At 44.4% G+C, this 26,760-nt stretch overlaps 1 protein-coding gene across 1 annotated transcript in view; it reads right to left on the minus strand.

Annotated features, from left to right (window-relative positions):
- Positions 1-1,114: 1,114 nt before the first annotated feature.
- Positions 1,115-26,760, minus strand: part of GFI1B (growth factor independent 1B transcriptional repressor) — a 53,102-nt gene continuing 27,456 nt past the window's right edge. The window contains exons 2-7 of the mRNA XM_082263449.1: positions 22,238-22,353; positions 11,677-11,838; positions 6,234-6,499; positions 4,935-5,072; positions 4,365-4,530; positions 1,115-1,399 (exon numbers count right to left, since the gene is read on the minus strand). Of these exons, the coding sequence (XP_082119575.1) occupies positions 1,221-1,399; positions 4,365-4,530; positions 4,935-5,072; positions 6,234-6,499; positions 11,677-11,838; positions 22,238-22,349 (1,023 nt within the window). The 5' untranslated portion in view covers positions 22,350-22,353 and the 3' untranslated portion in view covers positions 1,115-1,220. The remainder of the gene's footprint in view (positions 1,400-4,364; positions 4,531-4,934; positions 5,073-6,233; positions 6,500-11,676; positions 11,839-22,237; positions 22,354-26,760) is intronic.

Here is a 26,760-nt window from a genome sequence, read left to right on the forward strand (position 1 = left end):
GTCTCTTGGATCTCCTTATAGTCTCCTGTTTACCCTGCACACACCAGCTGTCTCCACATCCTCAGCAAGTCCATCCCCACCATCAGGGGCCCTGGTGAAGAAGCAGACTGGGGCTTAGACTCCGCGCCCTGGGGAATCCCGAGCTGGGGATCTATAAGGGCTCACTACCACAGACTCGTTGACAATGGGGATATGTTCGCCATCTGTCTGGTGGATCGGAACAGATAACAATCAGATGGAAACAGATATTCAGTCTGTTTACATCTGACTGCCCCATAGAGAGCAGCGGGCTGTGTCCATGTCCGCTCTACATAGCAAAGCAGACACAGACCTGTCATCCGCCTGCTCAGCAGGGATCAGCAGAGAGATCCCCCACTGCGCAGGTAGATTCTGCCCCATGAGAAAGGGGCCTTACTCTCCCAAAAACTAGAAAAACAAAACATTTGGCTATACTTTAGCTACAAGAAAAATTGAGTAAGTGAGTCTATTAATAGACTGGATGGGTGGGCAAAGCTAAGAACTTGGTTGCAGAGAGCTCCTTGCCTAAGTGGACCAATATTTGGTCTCACTTTTATGGGCAACTGGCCGCTTTCCCCAGAATAATACACAATTATTTGTATTAACTATTGTAGGTTAGTTTGTAAAATTGGGTACTGTCTATTTAATTTATTTATTTATTTTTCCACCTTACTGTGTGCACAGGTAAAGTGTCCAATCAGGGGAAGTGGAAAATTCTGGAAGTAGTGGGCATGTTATATAAAGGGGCTGCATCCCTAAGTATATGGCTGTTATTTGACCAGCAATAGAGCTCCCCCCCCCCCCCCGTGGCGTGCACTTACTTGTGGTTTGTCACCCTCAAATCTTGGGGGGGGGGGGATTCATTGTTGTATAAATGTGATTTTGCTTGAGTTTTTGATAGCTAAGCAATTACTGTTATTACATGATGGTTTGATCTACAAATTTGTGTTATAGTTACTGTATTTATTAAGCCAAAATAAAGTGCCAAAATTTTGACAAATCGGTGTGTGGTCTTCTTTATTTATTTATAATTTATGGTTGTCGTTTGGGGAATAAATAATTGTAGGAGGAGATTGCGTGGTCTGCGTTCCCATGTTTGGGTTCCCAAAAGATAAAAGCAGAAGTGGTTGAATAAACCCTTCAGATTGCAGGTGATGAGGATGGATGGTCCCTGTATACCCAGATAGGAGGTTCTGTTACAGTCATTTTATTCCGTGCTGGTTCTCTCTGTGTCTGCGAAGGTCCACTTTGCGTTGAAAGCCTTTCCCGCACAAATCACAGGTGAACGGTTTGAATCCGGTGTGCTTTCGGCTGTGTGTGATGAGGTTGGAGCTCTGACTGAATGCTTTTCCGCAGACCTGGCACTTGTGTGGCTTTTCTCCTGAAAATGCAACAAGAAAAAGGACCCTTTAATCATCTGTATAACACAAAATAGAAAAGATGGGGCTTTGCGGGCCAGTGGGAGGAGAAGGATCAATTGCAACACAAAATTAACTAAAATATAATTTTATTTTACATATTAAAACAATGCATAGGAATGGTTACCCATGTCTGACATAACTAAAAACAACAAACATATAAGAATTGCATTGTAGAAATACTGCCCAACAATGGAGTGCTGATAACTTGTATCAGGAGATGACGTAAGGGTCTCAGGTGGAGCACGGTCTAGGGGTCCCCAGCAGGCCAACGTGTTTCGCACGAGGCTTCCTCAGGGCCCGAGAGACCAGAACAGACCGATATTTCTGATGCGACTCAAGTAATGGCAGGCAAGGCAGAATGCAAAATGATGATGAAAATAGTCCAAGACCAATAGTGGTATAGTATTGTATAAATGCCCAGGATAACAGCAATAATTCTGAGGTTTCAGTAGGGAAGCATACATGTGTACGTATTCATATCCATATTCAGGGCCTAACTGGCTTCATATATTATAATGATGACCTGCGGCCAAAATACATGGGGACATCCCAGCAAATGAAATATATCAGAATATCCTGTGTACTAGAGGCTATCACTGAAGATAGCATATATCAAACATGAGGCAGGTAGCACTTGCAATATGTCAAAACTAGTCCATATAACTAGTCCATATAAATGCCAGGCAACATCAAGCCTGCAACGTGTCCACAGTCTGAGAATCTTTAATCATCTGTTTCTGAACTGTGGTAGTCCTCCATAGACTGCAAGTTGGAGAACTTATTAATTTCTGCAGCCTGATTTTAATTCAAAGTAAACCTTTGCATTGCTCATGATGATGTAAAGTAACTTGTCCATTTTAACAGCTCTTCGGTTATAAAGAGTGATGACCACTAATAGGGTAGTAGAGCCAGCCCTCCTGTACTGGGCCCAAGCTTGGGCCCTCCTGTACTGGGCCCACCCGTCCGGGATTCACCCAGACAGTCCAGGTTTTAAATCATTTGTCCGGGTTTCAGACCACCTGAAACCTGGACACAATATTCAAAATGGACTGTAGCTCCCCAAGTAACCAAGTACTACATCCGTCGAGTGCATAGATAGACGAGAAGAGAGGGCTTGATCTGCTCCTCCCACTCCCGCCCCTACCCCTCTGTCTGCCCACCCACACTCCAATCCCCGGCCTTCTGTGCCCCAGGAAAGGGATGGGTTTGTTGGAAGCTTGAAGCTCAACAACCTCCAGATTCATTGTTGATGAAAGGTATTGATGCCTGAGCCTCCACTCTACGGTGAATGAGCTCACCATCCAATGTTTGTGACTAAAATCTCCTCCCTCCCTTCTCTCTCCTGCCTCCAAGCGATTGAGTACACTAAGGTAAGGGTGCCCTGTGGACTCTGATGTCAGGGAGACTTTGGGAACCCTAATTTAGGGGGAATGCTGGAAACTCTGATGTAAGTGGCAGGTTTGGTGAGCAGAAACCCCCCTCACATCAGAGTTCCCCTTTACATCAGAGTCCACATTGTTCCCCTTTAAAAAAAAAAAAAACTGCCACGTGCAGCTAAAGTGTTCAGGTTTGGCTTGAAGAAAATGTGGCAACCCTAGCCCAAGCCCTATCAGTTCAACAGAGGCCAGGGGGCAGAGAGGTTCTCCTTAACCACTTCAGGTTTGGAAGGTTTTACCTCCTTCATGACCAGGCCATTTTTTGGCGATACGGCACTGCGTTGCTATAACTGATAATTGCGCGGTCGTGCGACGCTGTACCCAAATAAAATGGATGTCCTTTTTTCCCCACAAATAGAGCTTTCTTTTGGTGGTATTTGATCACCTCTGCATTTTTTTTTAATGCTATAAACAAAGAAAGAGCGACAATTTTGAAAAAAAAAAAATATATATTTTTTACTTTCTGCTATAAAACATATCCAATAAAAAATGTTAAAAATCTAATTTCTTCATCAATTTAAGCCAATATGTATTCTGCTACATGTTTTTGGTAAAAAAAAACAATCCCAATAAGTGTATATTGATTGGTTTGCACAAAAGTTATCGCGTCTACAAACTAGGGGATAGAATTATGGACTTATTATTTATTTCTTTTTTTATTGTTTTTACTTGTAATGGCATATATCATATAAAAAAATGTGAAAAATATTGTTATTTTTTCAAAATTGTCGCTCTTTTTTTGTTTATAGCGCAAAAAATAAAAATTGCACAGGTGATCAAATACCACCAAAAGAAAGCTCTATTTGTGGGAAAAAAAGTACGTCAATTTTGTTTGCAAAGCGTCGCACGACCGCGCAATTGTCCTTTAAATTCACGCAGTGCCGAATCGCAAAATAGGGCCTGGTCTTTGAGCAGCCAAATCTTCCGGGGCTTAAGTGGTTATACATTTATTACATTGCAGCTTACCAATTCATAGATGTGATGGCTGCATTAGTTTCATTTTTTAGGCTTTCTTTCTTATTTTCATCTGGTGATCCAGCCAGTATGTCTCTTGCAGTTACAGGGTGAGACAAACCATTTAACACTGATAGGGGTGCTTAAAAATGATCAGCATCTATTTATTGATGTAAAACCTTTATCCCAAAAGAAAAAAACGTGTTTGCTGTACCTGATTATAATATATTAGCTGGAGTTTGGCTTCAATTTGTTAGTGTATTTAAATGTAAAACATTTAAATTCCCTTCCCCCAGACAGACAATGATGCTGTCTGAAGGTGCCCCCTGTGCTCCTTTATCCAGAGTGGGGGCACTCTAATACAGGAGGTGTGTTACTGGAGGGGAGAAAAGCCTCACAAAAAAACGAATGCAGCCACCACATTTAATGATCGGTAATCTACATTATATTACATTTTTGGTTTTGGGTTTAATACTACTTTAAATCCTTTTTCCTACAACATGGAGGTACAGGATATTCCTCAGTGATCACTTACCTGTGTGAATGTAAGTATGCTTTTTCATGTCAGACTTTTGATGGAAGCGCTTGCCACAGAACTGGCAGGGGTAGGGTCGTGTATCAGAGTGGATGAGTAGATGGGTAGACAAGGTAGAGGAGCGCTTGAACGTCTTTCCACACATCTTGCACTCAAAGCTCCTTTCCTGAAAGTAGTCAAAAGTTGGTCACTGAAGGAATATTTCTAAGTTCCAACTAAATCTGGTTAAGTTAATTTTTGGTGAAGGTTGGAAGGTTCCCCGAAAGTATTAAATCCTAAGGGTCAGAATAGGTAGTCAATGAGTATTTTCAGAAGAAAGTCAGCAAGGGATACCCTAGTATTTCTTTTAGGAAAAGTTTACTTTAACTTATCTCATTTGTGGCCACTGAGCTACTGTGAGATTCTCCATCAGAAGCTGAAATTGTCTGAGACTGCACAACGCCATGTATAGGACCAGCCTAAAGTTTTCCCCCTGTACTACTAAAACCATGCCCACCTCCACTTAGCCATGCCCATATTTTGAGGGATTGCTCCTGGTAGTCTTCTACTATTCATCAGTTTGGTCCTCACCTGGGAATGGACGTTCAGGTGCTGCTCCAGACTCACTGCATGACCAAATGACTTTCCACAAATTTCGCAAACAAATGGCCTGGTGCCACTGTGAGATCTTCGTACATGTACCTCAAGACCATGGGACGTAGAAAAGACCTGTTGGAAAATATACAGAGAGCCTTAAAATGGAATTCCAGCCAAGTTAGAACCAGTTTTATTGTTGTGAATGTCCCCCAGGGCCGGTGCTACCAGTAAGGCGACCTAGGCAGCCGCCTAGGGCGCAACTTAGCAGGGGGCGCTGGCGGAGCCTGACCCGAGGTCACCTCGACGGCCGCCGAGAGGGAACATGGAGGAGAGTGAGGGGGAAGCCGTCGCTATCCGGAGGAACAAAGTGAGTGATCTGGTGCCTGGGGGGGAATATGGTGTGGACTGGACTCTGGAGTGACAGGGGGGTCAGTGGCCAGGTCCGTCCGCTGCCCCACCACCCCCCTGACCGATGGAGCACCAGCTGCCACTGGTTTTAACCCCTTCAGCATCTTGGGGTGGGGAGTGGGAGAGCATATGGGGGGGGGGGGGCGGCAATTTTTATTTTGCCTAGGGTGCCAAAAATCCTTGCAGCGGCACTGATGTCCCCATTAGAGAGATTTCACGTGTGGCCAACAGGTCTCAAAATGAAGGTAAATCTCTTCAACGGTGGCATGGACAAAAACAAAAGCACTTTCTGGTCCACATGAAGTATTACAATATAACTAAAGACAAATGACATAGCAGACAGAAATGACACTCAGCCCTCCTAATGGAGACAAGCACACACTATAGAGCAGGGGTCTCCAAACTTACCAAAGGCCCAGTTTTTTGTCTTTCAGGCTTTAGGGGGGCCGGACCAGGGCCAGTGGGATTAGAAAATTCACCAAATTTATGGGGGGGTAAACAATGCCTGACCATTGGTTTTAGTGGGAGAGATGGTGCCCCATTGTTGGTGTCAATGGGTGAAATGGTTCCCCATTGTTGGTGTCAGTGGGAGAAATGTTGACCCATTCTTGGTATCAGTGGGAGAAATGGTGTCCCATTGTTGGTATCAGTGGGGGAAATTGTGCCCCACTGTTGGTTTCAGTTGAAGGAATAGTACCCCAAGGGCCAGATAAAGGCAGGCAAAGGGCCACAACTGGTCCTCAGACCGCAGTTTGGAGACCACTACTATAAAGAAATAAGCTTTATGTCTGAGGATTACAACTACTTTAAAGTGACCCAATGCTTAGCCCATGTAGAGTCAACCGCCACCTTCATTGAAAAAAAAACCAATGAACCCAAACTTACTTTGCTGCACTTTACACAGTGGTAGGTTTCCATGGCTGAAGTGTAACCCATGCTGTAATTAAGGGGGTGGTCATACTCTGGGTCAGGCGTAGAAGAACTATTGTACAAGTTTAAAGAGTGCTGCAGCATGGACGGGTGTAGATGGGATGGAATATGCTTGAAGCTGTAGGCAGAATGTAGGGAGTCCCAGGAGAAGTTCTGCTTGTAGAAGGCAGACAAACCAGGAGAACTGTAGGCCTTTAGAGGAAGCAAGGACAGGGAAATGCCTGGAAAATGCAATAAAGAAGGATAAAATAATACTTTACACCAAACCATATAATAGAGTCTACTGGAATATACTTGATCATTAAAGCTGAACTCCAGCCTAAAGCTGGATACACACTATACAACTTTTGTTGTTCAATTTCCTTTAGATTTACCTTCAACTATGTAGTGCAACAGGGGCGTAACTACAGGGGTTGCAGGGGTTGCAGTTGCAACCGGGCCCCATGCTCCAGGGGGCCTGTGCGGCTCCCCTGTACACCTTTATAGGAGGGGCGGTGGGGGCAGCATGTCGAAAAACCACTGTCCTCCTTTTTCCTCCTGTAGCTGCAGGAGGAAAATGGAGGAGATTGGTTCCTCTGTATGCTGCCCCCACCACTCCTCCTATCCAGTTCACTTGTGTTCTGCTGTCTCTGGGCCCCTGTGTGCTGCCCTGGTCCCCCCCCCCCCCTACTGTGCTGCCCCTCCACTGTGCAGGCTGCTGCAGGGGATGTGTCACAATAGAGAACCAGGAAGGGGTCGGTAAATATGTAATTTACCAGCTCCTTCCTTTTCTGAATCATAATCAATGACATTGTAAAAAAATTAAATTAAATTATAAAAAAGAATACAATTAAAATACCAAAAAATAAAAACTACTGACACTAGTGAGTGAACTTCCAGGATTGCAAAGGTCACACTTGTGACCGGGCCCTGGCATTCCACCACTGTGGGGAGGCCCTAAGATGGCAGGAAGGGGGCCCACTGCAGAACTTGTGAAAGGGTCCCGCTGCAGGACTGTAATAAAGGGCCCCGCAACGAGAGTAAAGGGCCCCAGGATCAGTGGGAAGAGCCCCAGGCTTGAAGGAAAGGGCCCCGGCCAGGGGTCCAGGGGGCCCTTCATGGTTTCTTGCACCGGGCCCTGAAGGTTCTAGTTACGCCTCTGTATTGCAAGGTCCTGCCTGATTGCATACAAATTGATGTTTAGGTTTAGGTACGTGTTTAGGTGTGACCTCATATTATATGGTTTTGGTAAATCTAAAGGAAAAAAAGCTCCTCTACTATGCTGAAATTGCTTACTCTGATTTCACTGCACAATGTGAGCTTCTCACAGTGTGCATTAGAAGCTGCAGCAAATCAGACAGAGCCTATCTCCTTTTCTTAGAGGATGATGTGTAGCATTTAACCCTTTCCATCCCAGCCTTACTGTCTCTTTCAATTGTTGGATTTCCGTTTCAATCATGGAGGCTCAGCATCACATGTTGGCATTACCTAGGGCAGTCTACATGTAAATACAGCCTCTCTAGGAATACTCCTCTAGACTAACATCAGCAGTTTCATATTTGCATAACTCCTACCAAGAGCCATCCTACTGCTTGCATCAGGGCTGAGGGTTCTTGAGAGGAGTACTGGGGCAGGATGCTGTGATCTTTTAGGGAAGCTATGTACAGCACCGTGCTGGCCCCTCCCACCAGACATGAATTGCCTGTATTGCCTAGGTAAGCAAAGAAACCCAGTGGTGACATACAAAAAGAAAAAAAAAAAGAGTGTACTGGCTTTGTGAAGCACATTCTACCATTTATTATATAAAAAAAAGAAAAAAATATTTTCTCACAAACATATATGAGCTAACCACCATATAAGCATATAACTCAGCTGACTGATACACAACACTGGAAAGTTTCTCACTATCCTACCAAATGATGAAAATCAATGTATCTAGCATAGCAAACCAGGCTTGCTCCAAATGGGTTATTGGTCCAAATGAGAAATTTCTCCCAATACCCCATGAATAAACTGGCATAACTCAGGGTGACCCTTGCTCCCATGGCTGTACCCTTGTTTTGGGTATACGGTTTGTCAAAGAATGAAAAATAATTGTGATTAAGGTCGAATTCAGTACCTTCCACAATTTATCTTCCACAATTTTTCTTGCTTGATTTGAAATTAGGGAACCAGACTGAGTCAAATAATGTTGGACAGCTTGTAGTCCAAAATAGTGTTTGAAGGATGTGTACAGCGATGATACATCTAAAGCAGGGATCCTCAAACTACGGCCCTCCAGCTGTTGTGGAACTACACATCCCATGAGGCATTGTAAAACTCTGACATGCCCAGACATGACAAGGCATGATGGCAATTGTAGTTCCTGAACAACTGGAGGGCCATAGTTTAAAGACCCCTGATCTAAAGGATACATCTAAAGACACCCAAATATACTCATGCATCCATTGGCATTGGGACAGTGTATGTAGCATATGCTCCCAATCTTTTTCACAAGCAATGGCTGGAGAAAGTAGTCAATGCAACTGACCAAATTTCAGGTCAAACTATTAATCCTCAATATGATAGGCTTTCCCTGTGTTTTTTTTTGGTTTTATTGTATCTTCAGTATGTGATAAAGGTGTGACATTACTGGATACTGTTAAAATAGAAACCTAAATTCTGTTTTTGTAAGAATCCCACCTACATGATCTCTATGCAAGATATTTCTTTATACCTTCTTTTTTATACCCTGCTGTGGGATCGCTAAATAGTTTCCTGTATATTTCCTTATCGGATAGCAATCCATAAGCCTTACTTAAATAGTGCTGTTTTGTTTGACTAATGCTCCAACTTTGCTTGCTCAACAATGAGACCTTGATTCTCAGTGAGTCTATTACCACTTGACTTTCTCCCCTGGTCAAATTATGCACTGAACCTGTTTTGTTACTTTGACATAACTTATGGCACTTTTCCACTGCAAGTACCAGCTCGGCTCCACTCGGCCCTGCTTGGCTCGGTTTGGTTTTCCACTGCATGGTACCGCATGGTACGGTATTGGAATGGTTCGGTACGGTTTGGTACGGTTTGCTTTTCCACTAAAGTAGTAAGTGGGTGGGATAACAACGATTCTCTGACCAATCAGTGGCTAGTAGTGACAAACAGTCAAGGCTGCATGCAAAGGATTGTGGCATATGGTATCGGTACGACCCTCTTGGAATCACAACCGAGGTGGTACTGTTTAAGCGAGCCGTACCATTCGGTTCCATGTAGTGGAAAAGCGCCGCCGTACCGTACCGAACCGTTCCAACACCGTACCATGCAGTGGAAAAGCGCAAAAGCAAGCCAAACCGTTCGGTTCCAGACAGTGGAAATATAATTAGAATAGACCAATTGGTAATAGGTTGAGACAACCGACCTTAGGAGTAATGGGGATAGAAATTCAAGCCTTGGCTTGAGTGGTGTTTCCAAAGGCACCCAGACCACCAAGGATTAGGCCCACCCCTTTACCGTCCCAAAATTACTCAAATATTTTTGATGTCTAAAATTCATCAAAAAAATAGGCAACTACCTCTACATCAATAGACTTGGCTCCTCTCATATTAAAATATCTCTGTATCTTAAATATCTTGGAATTGTGAAGAGATTTAAGAAGTGTTCTTCCACCATCCTACTTAACCACCACAACCAACTGTTGTTCCCATGACTCAAAATGTCACTTCAAGCCTGCTATAAACCAACAACGCCATTGTACTATTCACTTAAATAGATCTGTCAATTCAAGCAGGAAAAGATAAAGTATATAATGTTGCATTAGAATAAGCAGAGATTCTACTTTACTTTGCATTTCTCAAATTCTTGAAATGGCAAACCGGAAAGTGGGATGTTAAAACAGTCCATTGTAATAAGATGTTGGTTATATCTCTTAGGGCCTGTCCACACTATATGAAGAAACCTGACTGACTCTGACTGGTTCTGCCCTCCCCTCTGTAAACTGACCATGGTTTATCATGGCTGCTGGGCCCTGACCACCTGGTCAGTTTAGGCGCCTCTGTTATCCGCAGCCCTCCTCTGTCCTCCTCCCCCCTCGTCCTCTTCCCCCTCCCCTCCCTGCCTGTCAGTTGTGTCAGTGCTGATCTGCTCCCCTCCTCCTCCTGGCTTACATCAGATTCTCAGCCCCGCCCACTGTAGCTCTCAGATCAGGAGAGGGAGCAGCGGGCGGTCCCTTGAGCGCCAAGTGGCGCTTTAAAATGAGGTACACAGTGGCTTTTTAAAAAAAAAAACACATACACTGGGGACATTATTTAATATAGCAGAGGAGATTGTAGGAATGTCATTGAGTGGCTTAACAACCACTTTAAAAGAAAAGTTACAGTTGCTTAGTGACAGTATCCTGTGTGATTCACAGTGCTACTGCTGCTGTGATTGGCTCCTCTGTATTGTATCCAGGCAGCCCTGCAAGGTTCTGGATGACCAGGAGTGACTCATGCAGGTCAGCAGCATGAATATGAAGGCCTTCCCAGCCAATTACAGGGAGTGGTGCCCCTGAGCACGCTGGATGCTGGTATCTATATTTAGTAAGCACATGGGATCTGGGACTTTTTCCAGAGAAGAGTGGTCCAGTTGGGGAGGGGGGCCTGTCGCCTCTCCCCAACACAAGCCGCTATGTGGCCTCAGGTGGGAGACCTGAGGGCCTGAACAGTGAATGCTGAAACCCAGGGTCCTTCTGAGAGCTGACTGAGGGAGGATGTCCATGGATTCTGTCTGGTATCATGGAGGAAGTTGACCTGGGACCATGGCCTAAAGGGATCCTAGAGACTGGTGTTGCTGAATCCCCTTCTGGGTGCTGGAAGTCAGCTGCTGGGTGTAGGCTAAAGAGAACACTGGCTGATGTCTTGAAGAGCAGGGTCCATTCAACTTCTTCTACTGAGAAAGGGACTTTGCTCTATTCTGTACAGTCTGCTACACAGTGCTACCAAGAAAGCTTTCCTCAAATGTGAATAGTTTCATTGGAGTACACCACTATACCCCTATCCAAGTTCCTAAACTAAAATAAAACAAAATCAACACTACAACCCCTAGACCGATCATTGGAGTAACGAGTGAAAGTTGTGCACCTGACTGTGGGAAATGCTGTGTGCCTGGCCGCGGGGCTGAGAAAAGGGAAGATCCTGGAAAATACCTGCAGCTCCTACAGGGGTAGCCTACATACAATTTTCTATTTCAATTTCCTTTAGATTTACTTTTAACTGTGTAGTGCAAAGGCCTGCCTGATTACATACATATTGAAAGCGTTTAGATTTGACCTCATATTATATGGTTTTGATAAATCTAAAGGAAAATTGTACAAGAAAGTTGTATTGTGTTATAGTGTATGGTCAACCTTTGGCCCTTCTCTATTTAGAGTAAACAGAGTGGGAATAAGAGTTTAGCAGAATACCTGGTGTGGAAGGCGTTGAATTGATTTTGGTCAGAAAAGTTGACTTCCCCATTTCATCTCCTTGGTACTCCTGAGACTTTTTCCTGGCCTGTACTTCAGGGCTGTTTTCTTTGAGGTCACTGCATAGTAGATCTCCTTCTAGTGGATCCTTGGATTGCTGATCTACTCAAAAACAAGAAGGATTATTTATTACTATATAATCTTTATTATATGAGCAACCGTACGATAAAACATGAAATTGAGCTAAGCATCTTCACACTCTAGTGTAGGCTTGATAGGCAACATGTAAGGTTTGATATACTGTGAGTATATCCCCTGCGCCAATGGACCACAAATTTAAACCTGGATTATATATTGAAAATAACTGTGATATGCAGCTGCTATAGTAATGGGGTGAAAAGTGAATGTGTATAGCCACTAATAAGAGGCTACCTATAGCGCTTGCTCAATAATAAAGATACTTTCAGTAATGCTACTAACAGGATAAATGCATAAATAATAAAGTGCAAACAATGCATAAATAGTACAATACAATCAAATGTGTGCAAAATAAACACAATATAAACAAATAATTATGTGTATTAGGTAATCCAGTCCAATTTAAGGTGCATGAGGCGTGTCACATGCTAGTGTCTCATTAGTGATCAATAGAGTTCATAGAATAAAGGTGACTTTTGTGTAAAACATTCAGAAGTTATTCTCTTGTGCAATATGAGAAAATAATAAAGTGCAGGTGCTCAGTGCCAGGCCTCCCAGTCAGCCTTGTGGTAACAATCTTCCACTTTGTAGGGGCGTAAATATCTCGCTCACCAGAGATAATGGGTCTTATATGCCTTAGCATTAAGACCGGACATCGCTTTATTTGGCCACCAGGGCCAGGATGGGTCCCGCTCAGGGTACAGTAATTCCACTTACGGTATGGCAGCTTACACTCCTCCTTTTCCCCATGTCCGGCCGGGTATAGTGAAAGAAAGAGAGCTCCAGATGGTGCAATATTGTTTAAAATGTTTTTTTCTTTGCGCGATATAAAAATCATAGCCAATGCACGATAAATCCATGATAAAAAGCCCTCACAGATGGAGCCCCAGAGTGGAGAGCGGTGATTACTGGTTTGCGTTCCACCCAGCTCCTGTGACGTCACGAAGTGCGTTACACCTTACGTTCTCCATCTTACCTTCAGAGGAAGACATCAACGTAGTGACGAAATGAGTAAGGTGGAACGCACGTCGTGACGTCACGGGAGCCGGGTGGGAAGCAAACCGGTAATCACCGCTCTCCACTCCGGGGCTCCCTCTGTGATGGCTTTTCATCGTGGATTTATCGTGTATTGGCTATTATTTTTATATCATGCAAAGAAATAAAACATTTTAAATGATATTGCACCATCTGTAGCTCTCTTTATTTCACTATACTCTGCGGACATGGGGAAAAGGAGGAGTGTAAGCTGCCATACATTGAGTGGAATTACTGTACCCTGAGCGGGACCCATCCTGGCCCTGGTGGCCAAATAAAGCGCTGTCCGGTCTTAATGCTATAAGGCATATAAGACCCATTATCTCTGGTGAGTGAGACATTTACGACCCTACACGGTGGAAGATTGTTACCACAAAGCTGACTGGGAGGCCGGGCACTGAGCACCTGCACTTTATTATTTTCTCATATTGCACAAGAGAATAACTTCTGAATGGTTTACACAAATGTCACCTTTATTCTATGAACTCTTACATAGTTACATAGTTACATAGTAGGTGAGGTTGAATAAAGACAATAGTCCATCCAGTTCAACCTGTGTAGGTGTGTGTGGCTGTACTCATCTCACATACCCCTCTATTGATCACTAATGCCTCGTTTCCACTGAGTGGATCGGTTCGGGTCAGTTCGGTACTGTACGGTACGCTATTTTGAGTGTTTCCATTATGAAAGTGGCCCATACAACCGAACCAAACCGCACCATTCCTGGTCCTCCTTCAGATGTAGGGCCATAGGAAATGGTACGGTACGGTTAGGGCGGAGCTACTGGCGTCACACGATACATTCCACTGATTGGCGGACAGGAAAACCTCAATGCTCCCATCAAAAGGCATTTGGTGTACACCCCACATGGCCCCTGGCAGTCCGACTTGCAGTGGAAACGCTCACCTGAATAGACCGGACCATTCTAACCCTTCCAAACTGTACCGACCCGAACCGTTCTGCTCAGTGGAAACGAGGCATAATGAGACACTAGCACTTGACATGTCTCATGCACCTTAAATTGGACTGGATTACGTAATACATATAATTATTTGTTTATACAGTGTTTATTTTGCACACATTTGATTGTATTGTACTATTTATGCATTGTTTGCACTTTATTATTTATGCATTTATCCTGTTAGTAGCATTACTGAAAGTATCTTGGATAGACAACATGATCCAAACATCTAGTTTTGTGTGGTTGTTGTCATTTTATAGTACCCTACTTACTAGATGCCTTTATTATAGAACAATTCCCAACTGGCATATAATTACAAAGCCAAAGAATGCCAAATGATGCTGTCACATTCCCTGGACAGCAGAAAGAAAAGATAGCTGGGGGGGGGGGGGGGGGGGGTCAAGAGAATGAAGGTGGAGAAGGCGTAGCTGGTATTTCCAAGGTCCATAATTAGTTAAAAAAGCACAAGTATGTAATATCACTAGATAGGCCATTCCCATGTGTTTAGCACAACTTGGCTCCCTTAAATGTTGCATGCTGGGTAATATTAAACTGCCTTAATGAAATAAATGTTGGTAAACAGCGCAGTCACAGTGCTATGACTGTGTATATGATTTATGTGTAATTTGCTAAAACCTGTGCTACAAAATGCATGTGTTGACACAGCATGTGTGTGACTGAGAAACCACAATGTTTATATAGACACTTGGCCAATTTATTTATGTCTGGAGATCCGGCTTTGATTGAGCTGAGAAAACATATCAGAACTGAGAATCCTCGTCATGCACAGAACAGCTGAAGTAAAATATCTCAGCCAAGCTTTCTAACACGCACATCTCTAGAAGCTTCATATAACCGGCGGCCTTGCACGTTGCGGCTACAGCCTTGCGCAGTAGTTCATTGATTAACAACATTGCCCTACCTAATTCTGACCTTAAAATAAAAACATTAAGGGTGGAGCTGGTTTAGAAAAGGGTATTTTCTTAAAAATGTCTAGATGGTGAGTAAAAATGTAGGCTAATAGAAGATGTCTATGGCCAAGGGGACTACGTAAGTCTAAACTTGGAGTTTACGCAAGGCTTCCTTTCCTTTTTCCCATTGGTATAAGTAATGTATTGGTTCATCTTAAAATGGACCTTGCAGTACACATGAAAGGTCCACTTAATACATTGGGTCCCCTCCCCATCACAATAAGCAGCTTAACAGTAAAAAAAGAAAACACCTGTGGAGAAAAACTATTAAATATAATGACCTTAGTCATGGTTTTTCCAATGGTGTCTAGTTGAGCGTGACATCATCCTACTTCCAACTAAATCAGGGTCTCCAAACTATGGCCCAAGGACAACATCTGGCTTACTACAAGTTTGTAGCTGGCTTGCAGCTAGGGTCAATGTTGTATATTCAATGCTACATAGGATCTCTGCTCCCCCCATCATCCCACCACCCATTCCCATGCTGGTTCCCCCATGCTGTGCTGTCATCATCCTGTCGTACCACCGCTAGGAACTTCCTCCATCCAGACCGGCTCTGCTTCCCAACTCCTTGCCCTGCTGCTACAGTCACGTTGTAAGCCTTACAGTGCTAAAAGGGACTCTAATCTGTAAGGGGGGACTCTCATGGGGATCCTGATGTATAGGGGTACTCTCATGAGGATTTGAAGTAAATGGGGAACCCTGATATAAGGGGCACTGATGTAGGGGGGCAATCTGATGGGGATCCTGATCTAAGGGGGGACTCTGATGAGGACCTGATGTAAATGAGTAAATGAGCGGCTCGTACTGGGATCCTCATGTAAGCGGGACTGTGATGAGGATGTGAGTTAAATTGAGGGCCCTGATGTAAGGGGCACACTAATGGGTATCCTGATGTAAGGAGGTGCTCTGATGAGGATCTGAAGTAAATGGGGGACCCTGATGTAAGGGGCACTCTAATGGGGATCCTGATGTAGGGGGCAATCTGATGGGGAACCTGATGTAAAGAGGGACTCTGTTGAGGACCTAATGTAAATGAGGGGCTCTTACTGGGATCCTCATGTAAGGGGACTCTGATGAGCATCTAAAGTAAATAGGGAGCCCTGATGTAAGGGGCACTCTAATGGGGATCCAGATGTAAGGCTCGGTTCACACCCATGCAGTTTGCTTTTGATCTGTTTCTGCAGTGCATTTTGCATTTTTGCATGCGTGTTTTTTGATGCATTTTGCATTTTTTATGTTTTCGCTGCCCATTTTGTTCAGGTAAAGGAGAAGTACAGTCACAGCTTGTTTGGCTGAACTGCTCCTGTGGATCACAGGAGTGAAGTTTGTTCTTCACTCCTGTGACCTGTTTACAGCAGGCCGAAGCCCACTATCAGCTGACGTCACAGAGCCGGTCCAGGCTCGGGAAAGATTGCGACCATATGGTTGGGGTCTGCCCACATGCCTGGACAGGCAGCTGGCTCAGCCTCTCAGCGAGCTGCTGAGAGTCTGAGTTTGCCGCTCCTGCCCCCTCCGCAGCCCAGCACTCCAATGAGCGTGGGGATGAGGGGGGGCAGAGCAGAAGGCAGGTGTCTGCCCCCGCTCTCTGCTCATGGAGCTCTGAGAACCAAGCGATCGGCAGTGTTTGATTGCTCTGTTCTCAGTTTTAGAGCTGGCAGGGACAGAACCGATGCTGCATCCACCTAGGTAAGTAAAACATTCCCATACATCCCATGACTGGTCAAATCGAATAACAAGTCACAAGCTATTTCTGGCAATCGAACTGTTCAAAACAGTGCATGATGCCGACTTTGCATGAAGCCCCAAAGCATCCCCCCCTGTTGAGGGCATAAGGTCTAGTATGGTTCAGGAGGAAGGGGGGCATTCGCCTGTCCTCTCCCTTTCCTGACCTGCCGGGCTGCATGCTCAGATAAGGGTCTGGTATGGATTTTAAGGGGGGCCCTATGCCATTTTTTTAGAAAAATGTAGGCATGGGGTTCCCCTCCAAATGTATACTAGACTTGAAGGGCCTCCTTAATAACCAGCTATATACGGTGTGTTTAAAGAGAAAAAAAACGCAATATGCATGAAAGCTGCATGCAAAACGTGCCTGAAAACCGCATCAACAGCATCCGCATAGATGTGAACCAGATGAAAGGTGTCCTTAGCAAGCAAGCAGTGATGCTCAGGCCGTAAATGAATGCAAAAAAAAATTTCAGGGACTGAGACACATAAGCGCAGAGCTCCTGGACCTGAATGCAGCCCTGTCTATCTGATGAGTAAACAGTGATGTGAACATAAGATTAGTTCCAGGGAAACAGTTATACATGCTTGTGGATTACACAGAAAACCGATCCACACTGCTAGATTTGACTACAGCTCATTTGAATAAGCCTGAAGGGTTAGGAATAACTGTTGGCACTACACAGGCTGTGTAGTAATGATTCACACGGCCGCACCTGACTGCTCTCTGCGCCTCTAAAGCAAACCTGTCATGAGACAAATCATATTTGGTTTGCTAAAGCACTGTGATAATAAACAACTGATATTTTTAACAAAATACTTTGTAATATCTCAGTGCTGTTTTTCTCTACATCCTTTTGCAGCCACTTCTTTTTTTCAGTTTCAATACATTTTTATTGAAAATATATATTTTTTTTTCTTTTTCAATGTTTTTATTGAATTTTCAACATAGAAAAACAGATGAGCAATATTATACAATGTGGCAAATAAACAAAACCAATCATATACAGTAACTAGACATTGTCAGTAGTTCTGAAGGAACATACATGGGTTGGGTGGAGTTCGACTGAGGTAAGCATTAGCAGTTCCCTATTGTCCCCAACCCATTAACTTTAAGGCATTGCTTCATTTTAAGTCTTTAAAACGAATTGAAGCCATAAAGGGAACATCAAAGAAATTGTGTTGGGAAAGACCAACCTAAAGAAGGTAAGAAAGAGAGGAAAGAAGAAGAAACAATAAGATAAGGAATATTGTGAGGAAATTTCAGATTGTAGAGTGAGTAAAATTACTTCAGGTCAAATGTAAGTAGAGTATATACTGCTTGTTACTTGACGGTACCAGCATGCTCAAAGTAGGCCTACCTATGCGGCCTACAACATTCCAGCTTAGGAGTCCCCCACCAGATATGCAATCCACGGGCTCCAAACCTTTTAAAAAAGCTTCACTTTGTCATTGAGTATGGCCGAGAGAAAATTATTATTTTTTTTATAGACAATACACTAATATAGAGTCATCAATTACCCTCAGACATATGGAAGTACCCATTATAGTAAAGAACACATAGGGGAAATCAAGGTGCAAGTGCATTGTGGTAAAAAGAGTGTTGTGAGTGTGCCCCAGGATGGCATAAATGGTAAGTACACAATAACCCAAACCACACTGGAGGCTTGTGAACAGCTAACTTTGTGTACCAATAATGAAGGATTGAACCCACATCAGAAGACCATCCTTTAGTCTTGTTTCTGGGCAACTAAGATGTAATGGGGATTGGGAGAAAAAGTTGGAGTCAGGCCGTCATGGATATTCTCAAGCGAGATGGCTTTTCAACCCCTCGGTACCAATGAAGGCTAAATTGTCCATAGAAAGTCAATGAAATCTACAGTACCAAGAAATATTGAGAGATCCACAGATTCCAGATCTTTTTACATGCTTTTACTTTGTCATGGAGAATAGCTGCCAGCATTTTATTAAACGGGTAATTTACTTTTTTTTTTTAACCTGTGTAATAGTCAGACCACCAGACCACCAGGCTTTGGCTAAAGCCTGCTTGGCAGCTGTAAAAATAAAGGCCAGAAGCCTAAATTGGTTTAGAGTACATTCAGGTGGTTTAAGATTCAGTAGAGCTTCATAAGGATTTCTTAGGCCCCTTTCACACAGGCGGACCGTTCAGATCCGTCTGTCCGTTTTTTTGGCGGATCTGAACGGTCCCCCCATGCATCTCTATGGGGCATCGGAGACATGTCCGCTGACACCCGATCCGATCCCTCAAATCTGGACGGATGGAAACCCTATTTTCCATCCATCCAGCGGATTGGATCGGAAGGGATCGGATGAGAATCTCATCTGATTCCCCCATAGAGATCTATGGGGCCGTGACAGCTGTGTCTCCGCACACAGTGTGCGGAGAACAGCTGTCATTCTCCTGCTCAGCGGGGGATAGGCGGATTGATCCCCCGCTGAGATTAGCGGAGTCCGTTTGATGGACTTACTGTGTGAAAGGAGCCTTAGGGATGCCGGTGCCTAGAACAGTATCCAATGTTTGATAGACCCTGGTCCAAAAATGTTTAATTCTAAGACCTACCATTTACCATATGTACTAAAGTTCCAGCTGCTCTTCAACCACAAAAACAGCAGTCCAAAGTGCCCCTAAATAAATTTTGCCAATCTATATAGGGTATCATATACTATCTAAAGAATAATTTATATTTGGCCTCATTAAATGATGAGTATAGCGATCCGTGCGCAATCATGTCTGGGTCCACTGGTGCAGCTCAAGGGAACCACCCAAATCTTTTTCCCATTTGGAAACACAAGGTGGAGGACATACAATGTCACCTTCCAGAAGAGAACCATAGATCGAGGATACCTTGTCCTTTGAGACAGAATTGCAAAGGCATGTGTTCAAAAGGAGTGAATATAGTTTCAAATTAGAACAGAGAGGAAGGAGTGTGATAGGTGGACTGGAATGAGGGTAAGCTTAACATTTTGCGCATATTTAGCAAGTCATACACCCAACGGAAGACTGCTTTGGTCCACCACAAGTATCTATGTGGCTCTTCTTATCCCAAGGGGAAAGAGGGGTTGTTATCCAGAGGGAGCACATGGATCAACATAGTCTCCTTGAGTATTTCACAGGGTCCCATATTTTCAGTGAATGATTAAGCAGAAGACTGGTGATATGCTTATGTAGGCCAGGAGGGTTCCACAGAACCGTGTCTAATGCCATAGGCACACCTATGCTGACAGATAATAGGAATAGAGGATGCATGATAAGAATTTAGAGAGGTGATTTTTGATGTCCGATAATAGTGAATGTATCGCCAGCCCCCTGGACTTGGGATGAAAAAGTACATTTTTGCAGAATCTTGGTCTACGCTCCTGCCAAATAAACCTCCAACATGCTCTCTGGATTAACTGTAAGATGTGCAATGTAATATAATATGCTATTCTGCCCAACCAAGTTATCCAATGTCTTCCAAGATTCAAGGGTTGATGTTGTTTGCATCAGATGCATATTTGGCTGCATATAGAGTTTCATAGGAGGACATGTTGTAAATTCCAAAGTAGGGAAGGTAGGATGTCACACAGCAAGAGGGAAAGTTATTCTTGAGAGATCGGACTTGGTCGGCTGTAAGCATGATATTCAAGGCCATGGAGCAGCCACTTCTTGTGCACTATGACTTTACGGCATGAGTGAATGAAATTTCCCAAAGTGGGTTTTATGATGATGACCACAGTGGACAATGCTTGCCAGATGTGTTTTGAAATGGCCATTTGTATTCTCTTTTAGAAGCCGGTATAACGGGGTGACAAATCAGAAGCACAGGGGGAAGACAGGGATTGAGCAAGCCCATTCTATAACAGGAAGTGCCTGAACAATGACAATTATGACAGGATCTTTATGTATTATTTAATGAATACCTAAAGAGGTTGATATTACTTTTTTGGTGAGTTTAGTTGTTGGGTTTATATATACTTTCATCTAAATTGCATCTTTACTTTACAACTATTGGAGTGCAATTAGCTGCACTGAATGCTATTATCAGCCAGGGCAGATTTGACATGTAGGGGCTTATAATATGGAGAATGTAAAGAGGAGCTTGAACACACAATGGTGGGAGGCAACACCAAAGACCCCCCAGGTAGACAGGAACAGAGTTGGGGTATATGGCAGGGAGATCCTACTGTAGAAGCATCCAATACATATAAGAATCCAGGGGCTTTCTGACAAGGGTTTACTTCTGTGCGCAGGCGCACTGGAAACCTATCAACTTGGCGTATGCCAATGCGCATGTGCGTACGCAAAGGCGTTCTCACGTTACCGAACGCGTGTGCGCATGCGCGCACAAATTACCATTGGTGCCATCGCCCTATTTAAATGCAGCAGCCACACTGAGTCTTTGCTGTTTGATCTTCAGCTTTCCTGTGTCTCCTGTGCCTGTACCTGCTGTTTCCTGATCATCTGACCGGGCTTACTTTTGACCTTGATTGCCTACTGCCAGCCCTGACCTCGGCTCATCTTGACTACGCTTTTGACTTACCCAGATCTGTTTATCAGCTATTGGACTTGGACCTGCTCTTCGCCTGGCTGGGGAATCCTGGGGACCGTGACCTGGTGCTAGCACGCAGCCTAATCCATCTCCACCATCAGGAGCCCTGGTGAATACCGGCTAGCACTTAGACTCTGCACTTCAGGTGAACCTGTGTCTTCCGCTATGGTGTCCTGTTGGCATCCCCCCATCCCTGGATTTCATGTAGCATTCTGGGGTCTGGCGTATGCATCGCATACTAGCACATTATATGAAACTTACCTGAAAACGAAGCCCTCCAGGGATGCGATGTAATCGCTGGAGGCAGTGTCCATTCTCACCCGGTCTTCCTTCTGGGTCCCCGATCTCCGGAGGTGTGATAGGCCAGAGCCGCGATGACGTCACTCCAGTGCATGCGCAGGGGAGCCATCATTCACGGCAGGAACAGCACAGGTGGCCGTTCCTTCAGAGACCATGCGTCAATGACATCATCAGCTACATGTAATGTAAATATCTCCGGTACATGTTTAGAAGATATTTACAGCACCTATAGGTAAGCCTTATTATAGGACTACCTATAGGTACAAATTATGAGTTTGAGTTCACTTCCTCTTTAATCCTTGCCTAAGTTCCACTTTAGGCTGTTGCCATCCCCAGGTTTCCTGTTTCAGGGTTGCTCCTTTCTCCTGCGACATTCTTTTGAGCCACCCAATGTATGCAGGGAATAGAATTGTGTCTCATTATACTGTGTGAATCAATAGAAACACACAACCCTATAGGCTAGGATTGCAAAGCACTGCTCTGCCTTCACCCTTTTCCAAGCTTACAGACTGCCCCCAGACTGCATTGTCTACTGTGATATTTTCCTGGGAAGACCAGAAGTTCAGGAAAGCAGCACAGAGAGCTGGAGAAACAAGCTGAGGAATTTTATTTTATTGGGTTAAGCTAAAAAAATGCTGAGAGTTTAATACTACTTTGATCAATTTAATAATTGTGTTTCTAAATTACAGTATTAGCATTGTGCCTGTCTGCCTGACCAGGAAATTGTTACGTGACTAATGTACCTGTCTATACATAACTGCTCTATTCGCAATATATAGATGATATAATCATATGGGTCTCCAGTAGCCAAATATACTAACCTAGACATAAAACTGAGACCGGGTCATCTCTGGGCATCAACGTGTCATCTGAGTAGCGGTGATGTTGGTATGTGTGAGTTCTCTTTGTCTTCACCAGAAAGGACCGAGGCATTTTCCTGCAATAAAAAAATCAGGTTTACATTGTACAAATATAAGGCACACTCCAGTTAATTAAAGCCTACCAGTTCGAGGCTTCAGTCTTTCAGGCACTTTTGTGAAGTACCAGTCTAGCTGATTTTCTGATGATTCCAGAACTCCCTTCTTTGCTCCAATGTTTGTAATAAAGGAATACAGGACAGCGATTCCCCAAAACTCCCACTACAGGCTATGTATCAAACTGTCTGTACAAAGAAGTTCTTTACAGTCTCCATTCTACTTTGTAAATTTGACTCTAATATGCAGGGCTGTGCAGAGACCTTTGGAGGAGCAGGTGCTCAAAGTATAAAAGGGGCACATGGAACAGAGATTTAAATAGGGCAGGTGAAGGGGGTGGTAAGAGGCTGCGGACATGGTGCAGGTGGTGGTCAGCGGCTGAGGACATGGTGCGGGTGGTGGTCTGGTCAAAGGCAACAGACATGGTGTAGGAGGTGGTCATTGGCTGTGTACATGGTGCAGGGGATGGTCTGGTCAGAGGCTGCGGACATGGTGCAGGTGGTGGTCAGCGGCTGAGGACATGGTGCGGGTGGTGGTCTGGTCAGAGGCAACAGACATGGTGTAGGGGGTGGTCAGAGGCTGTAGACATGGTGCAGGGGATGGTCTGGTCAGAGGCTGCGGACATGGTAAAGGGGGTGGTAAGAGGCTTCGGACATGGTGCAGGTGATGGTCAGCGGCTGAGGACATGGTACGGGTGGTGGTCTGGTCAGAGACAATGGACATGGTGTAGGGGGTGGTCGGAGGCTGTGGACATAATGCAGGGGATGGTCTGGTCAGAGGCTGCGGACATGGTGCAGGGGGTAGTAAGAGGCTGGGGACATAGTGCAGAGGGTGGTCAGAGGCTGTGGACATGGTGTAGGGGGTGGTCTGATCAGAGGCTACGGACATGGTGCAGGGGATGATAAGAGGCTGCAGACATGGTGTAGAGGGTGGTCAGAGGCTGTGGACATGGTGCAGGTGGTGGTCTGGTCAGAGGCTGCAGACATGGTGCAGGGGGTAGTCAGAGGCTGTGGAGTGGTCTGAGGTCTGGTCTTACCTGCTGATGTGACAATGAGGTGCCATCGCTGCTCTGAGACCAAGTGCCTCACTTTAAAAAATGGCGCCATTATGTCCCTGTGCATGTGCCCGCTCTGCCGAGTATGTACGAGCTTTCCCGAGCCTGGCAGGCGACAAAAGGGCACTTTGGGCATCAAGGGGCAAAGGGGCAGGTGTTCAAGCACCCTCTGCCCCCCCTCCCCCCTTGCACGTGCCTGGTGATATGCTAAACCGATAGAGAAGAATTGGCACAGCACAGAGTGAGGAAGAAGACCAACCCAACCTGTGTGAGATACTCCATGCAAACTGGATGTAGTGGCTTGCACAGAACTCAGATGAAGGTACTCTTTGTGAACCTCTTGATTTTAACACGGGTACTGTGTTAGCACAGTCAATTTATTTAATTTGTTTCCTTGAACTTAAAGTGATTGTAAACCCTCACATTGTAAAACAACCCAGTCCATTAAAAATACAAATAAAAGGCAAAACATATTTGTAGAGATATAAAAAAAATATATAGTTTTTTCCCTTTTTTAAAGGTGATCACATTCACTCTGTTGGGAAAAGCAGGGGGAGGAGAAGCAGCAGCACACTGAGCTTCATAGTGAATAGCTGTGCAGCGGGGGGGTTGTCAGGACAAGTCTGATCATTGGAGGAGAGCATACTGAGTTCCCAGCTTATCTAAAGATCTAGTGTGAGTCCTGCTTAGTGTGGTCAGTTTTCAATAGGAAATGTACTGACAAGAACGTCAGGGATTTCACACAAAGGAAGCAATACAAAGAGGACAGGAGACTTTCTAATACAAGTACATGGTACAGCAGGCACATATCAGGAATATGAAATATTGGGGTAGCAAACGCTTTAAAGAGCACCTGACCTAGTCTAAAACATTTAAAACCGTGTGCCATGTGCAGTTCGTCTATAAATCAGTCCCTGTGAAGCCTTCTTGGACCCGTGCTGTACAAGGGACCTCCACTACTCCTAAGGGAAATGTTAAGCAGCAACAGTGCTGTGGCCATTCAGGGCAAATAAACAGGATTATTTTAAAGCCAACCCACAGCTACTTACACCCATCTTTCCTTTTTCCATCGTTTTGGAAGAAAATTCCTGGTATTTCCAGGTACCATGCAGACAAAACAGTAAAAAAAAAACAAAAGAAGAAGAAAAAAAGAAGAAAAAAAAACCAAAACAAAAAAAAAAGAAAAAAGGGGTCAAACTTGATGGTCTTTTATTCTGCTGTCAGCCTTCTATGTTTCTAGATATACAGATTTACAGTGCCTTGAAAAAGTATTCATACCCCTTGAAATTTTCCACATTTTGTCATGTTCCAACCAAAAACGTAATTATATTTTATTGGGATTTTATGTGATAGACCAACACAAAGTTGTACATAATTGTGAAGTGGAAGGTAAATAATAAATGGTTTTCAACATTTTTTACAAATAAATATGTGAAAAATGTGGCGTGCATTTGTATTCAGAGTCAATACTTTGTAGAACCGCCTTTATCTGCAATTACAGCTGCAAGTCTATTTGGGGATGTCTCTACCAGATTTGCACATATAGAGAGTGACATTTTTTCCCATTTTTCTTTGCAAAATAGCTCAAGCTCTGTCAGATGGGATGGAGAGCGTCTGAACTGCAATTTTCAAGTCTTGCCACAGATTCTCATTTGGATTTAGATCTGGACTTTAACTGAGCCATTCTAACACATAAATATATATGCTTTGATCTAAACCATTCCATCGTAGCCCTGGCTGTATGTTTCATACATACAGCCAGGGCTACGATGGAATGGTTTAGATCAAAGCATATTCATGTGTTAGAACTGCAATTTTCAAGTCTTGCCACAGATTCTCATTTGGATTTAGATCTGGACTTTAACTGGGCCATTCTAACACATGAATATGCTTTGATCTAAACCATTCCATTAGGGATGCACCGAAATGAAATTCTTGGCCGAAGCCGAATAATAATGAAATGTTTGGCCGAAGGCCGAAGGCCGAATACCGAACGCGGTGTTTCGCATTTTTTCCATTTATTTTGCCAATTTTTTGTCCTCTCTCTTGTCCTCTCTCTCTGTCCTCTCACTCTCTCTCTCTTGTCCTCTCATGTCTCTCTCTCTCTTGTCCTCTCATGTCTCTCTCTCTATCTCTCTTGTCCTCTCATTTCTCTCTCCCTAAATATTACTGTAGGGAATGGGATTCAGTGCACACTGCAGCCTTGTACCAAAGGGTTAATGTTAGTGACACTGTAGGGATTGGGAAGGATGCTGGGAATGGAAATCAGGAAGCATGCAGGCAGCCTTGTAAATTTTAATTGCAGATACAGGGCACTGGGCAGGTCAGGGTTAATGTGGTAACATCAATTACTCAGTGACAGTCAGTCAGTGTCAGTGTGGACTCGATCAGATTATACAAGGGCAGACAGTCTCTCATAGTGGTAGTAGTAGGAGGCTGGAGGTGGACTAGTAGTAGCCTGGAAAGGAGCACAGCCGCATACATTACATTACTCACTCGTGCACTGCAGCCCGCCCCACACATTCATTGAGTCTTACTCTCCTCCCTAGTTTTTTCAATGGCACATTCAGGAAGCCAATCACGCCGTGAGTAGCGGCACAGCGGAACCAATCAGGTGTGCAGGCACGCGTGATTGGTTCGCTGTGCAGCTAATCACGGCGTGATTGGCTTCCTGAATGTGCCATTGAAAAAACTAGGGAGGAGAGTAAGACTTACTGAATGTGTGGGGCGGGCTGCAGTGCACGAGTGTGTAATGTATGTATGCTCACCGCTGAAGTGTCCCGGCTTCCCCTGCCTAACACGGAAGTCTGTGAGTCCTCCTGTCCTCCTCCGAGTCCCTTCCCCCTGTAAATATCGTGACCTCGGCGATATGAATATCGCCTACGGCCACAGAACGATAGTCGATATCATATCGACTATCGTTCAGCCCTATTGTTCGGCACAAAATTATTCGGCCTTTTGACTTATTCGGCCGAACACCGAAAGTGCTATTTTTTCTATTTTCGGCCGAATAATGTTCGGCCGCCGAATATTCGGTGCATCCCTACATTCCATCATAGCCCTGGCTGTATATTTAGGGTCGTTGTCCTGCTGGAAGGTAAATTTCCGCCCCAGTCTCAAGTCTTTTGCAGACTCTACCAGGTTTTCTTCTAAGATCCTGTGACATGGGAGCGGTGGGCAGGGCTGATTCCCATTGTCTGTGTCAATGTACGCAGCACCTGAACTTGGGAGCAAGCCTGCACGGGTGCCTCCATGGAAAGCAGCTTTCTGTGGGGGCACCTGATGAAAAGGAGGTGCCTGGAGGGTCAGCGGGGGA

Source organism: Pelophylax lessonae (genome assembly GCF_965119305.1).
Source record: "Pelophylax lessonae genome assembly, chromosome: 7".
Classification (NCBI taxonomy): Eukaryota; Metazoa; Chordata; class Amphibia; order Anura; family Ranidae; genus Pelophylax; species Pelophylax lessonae.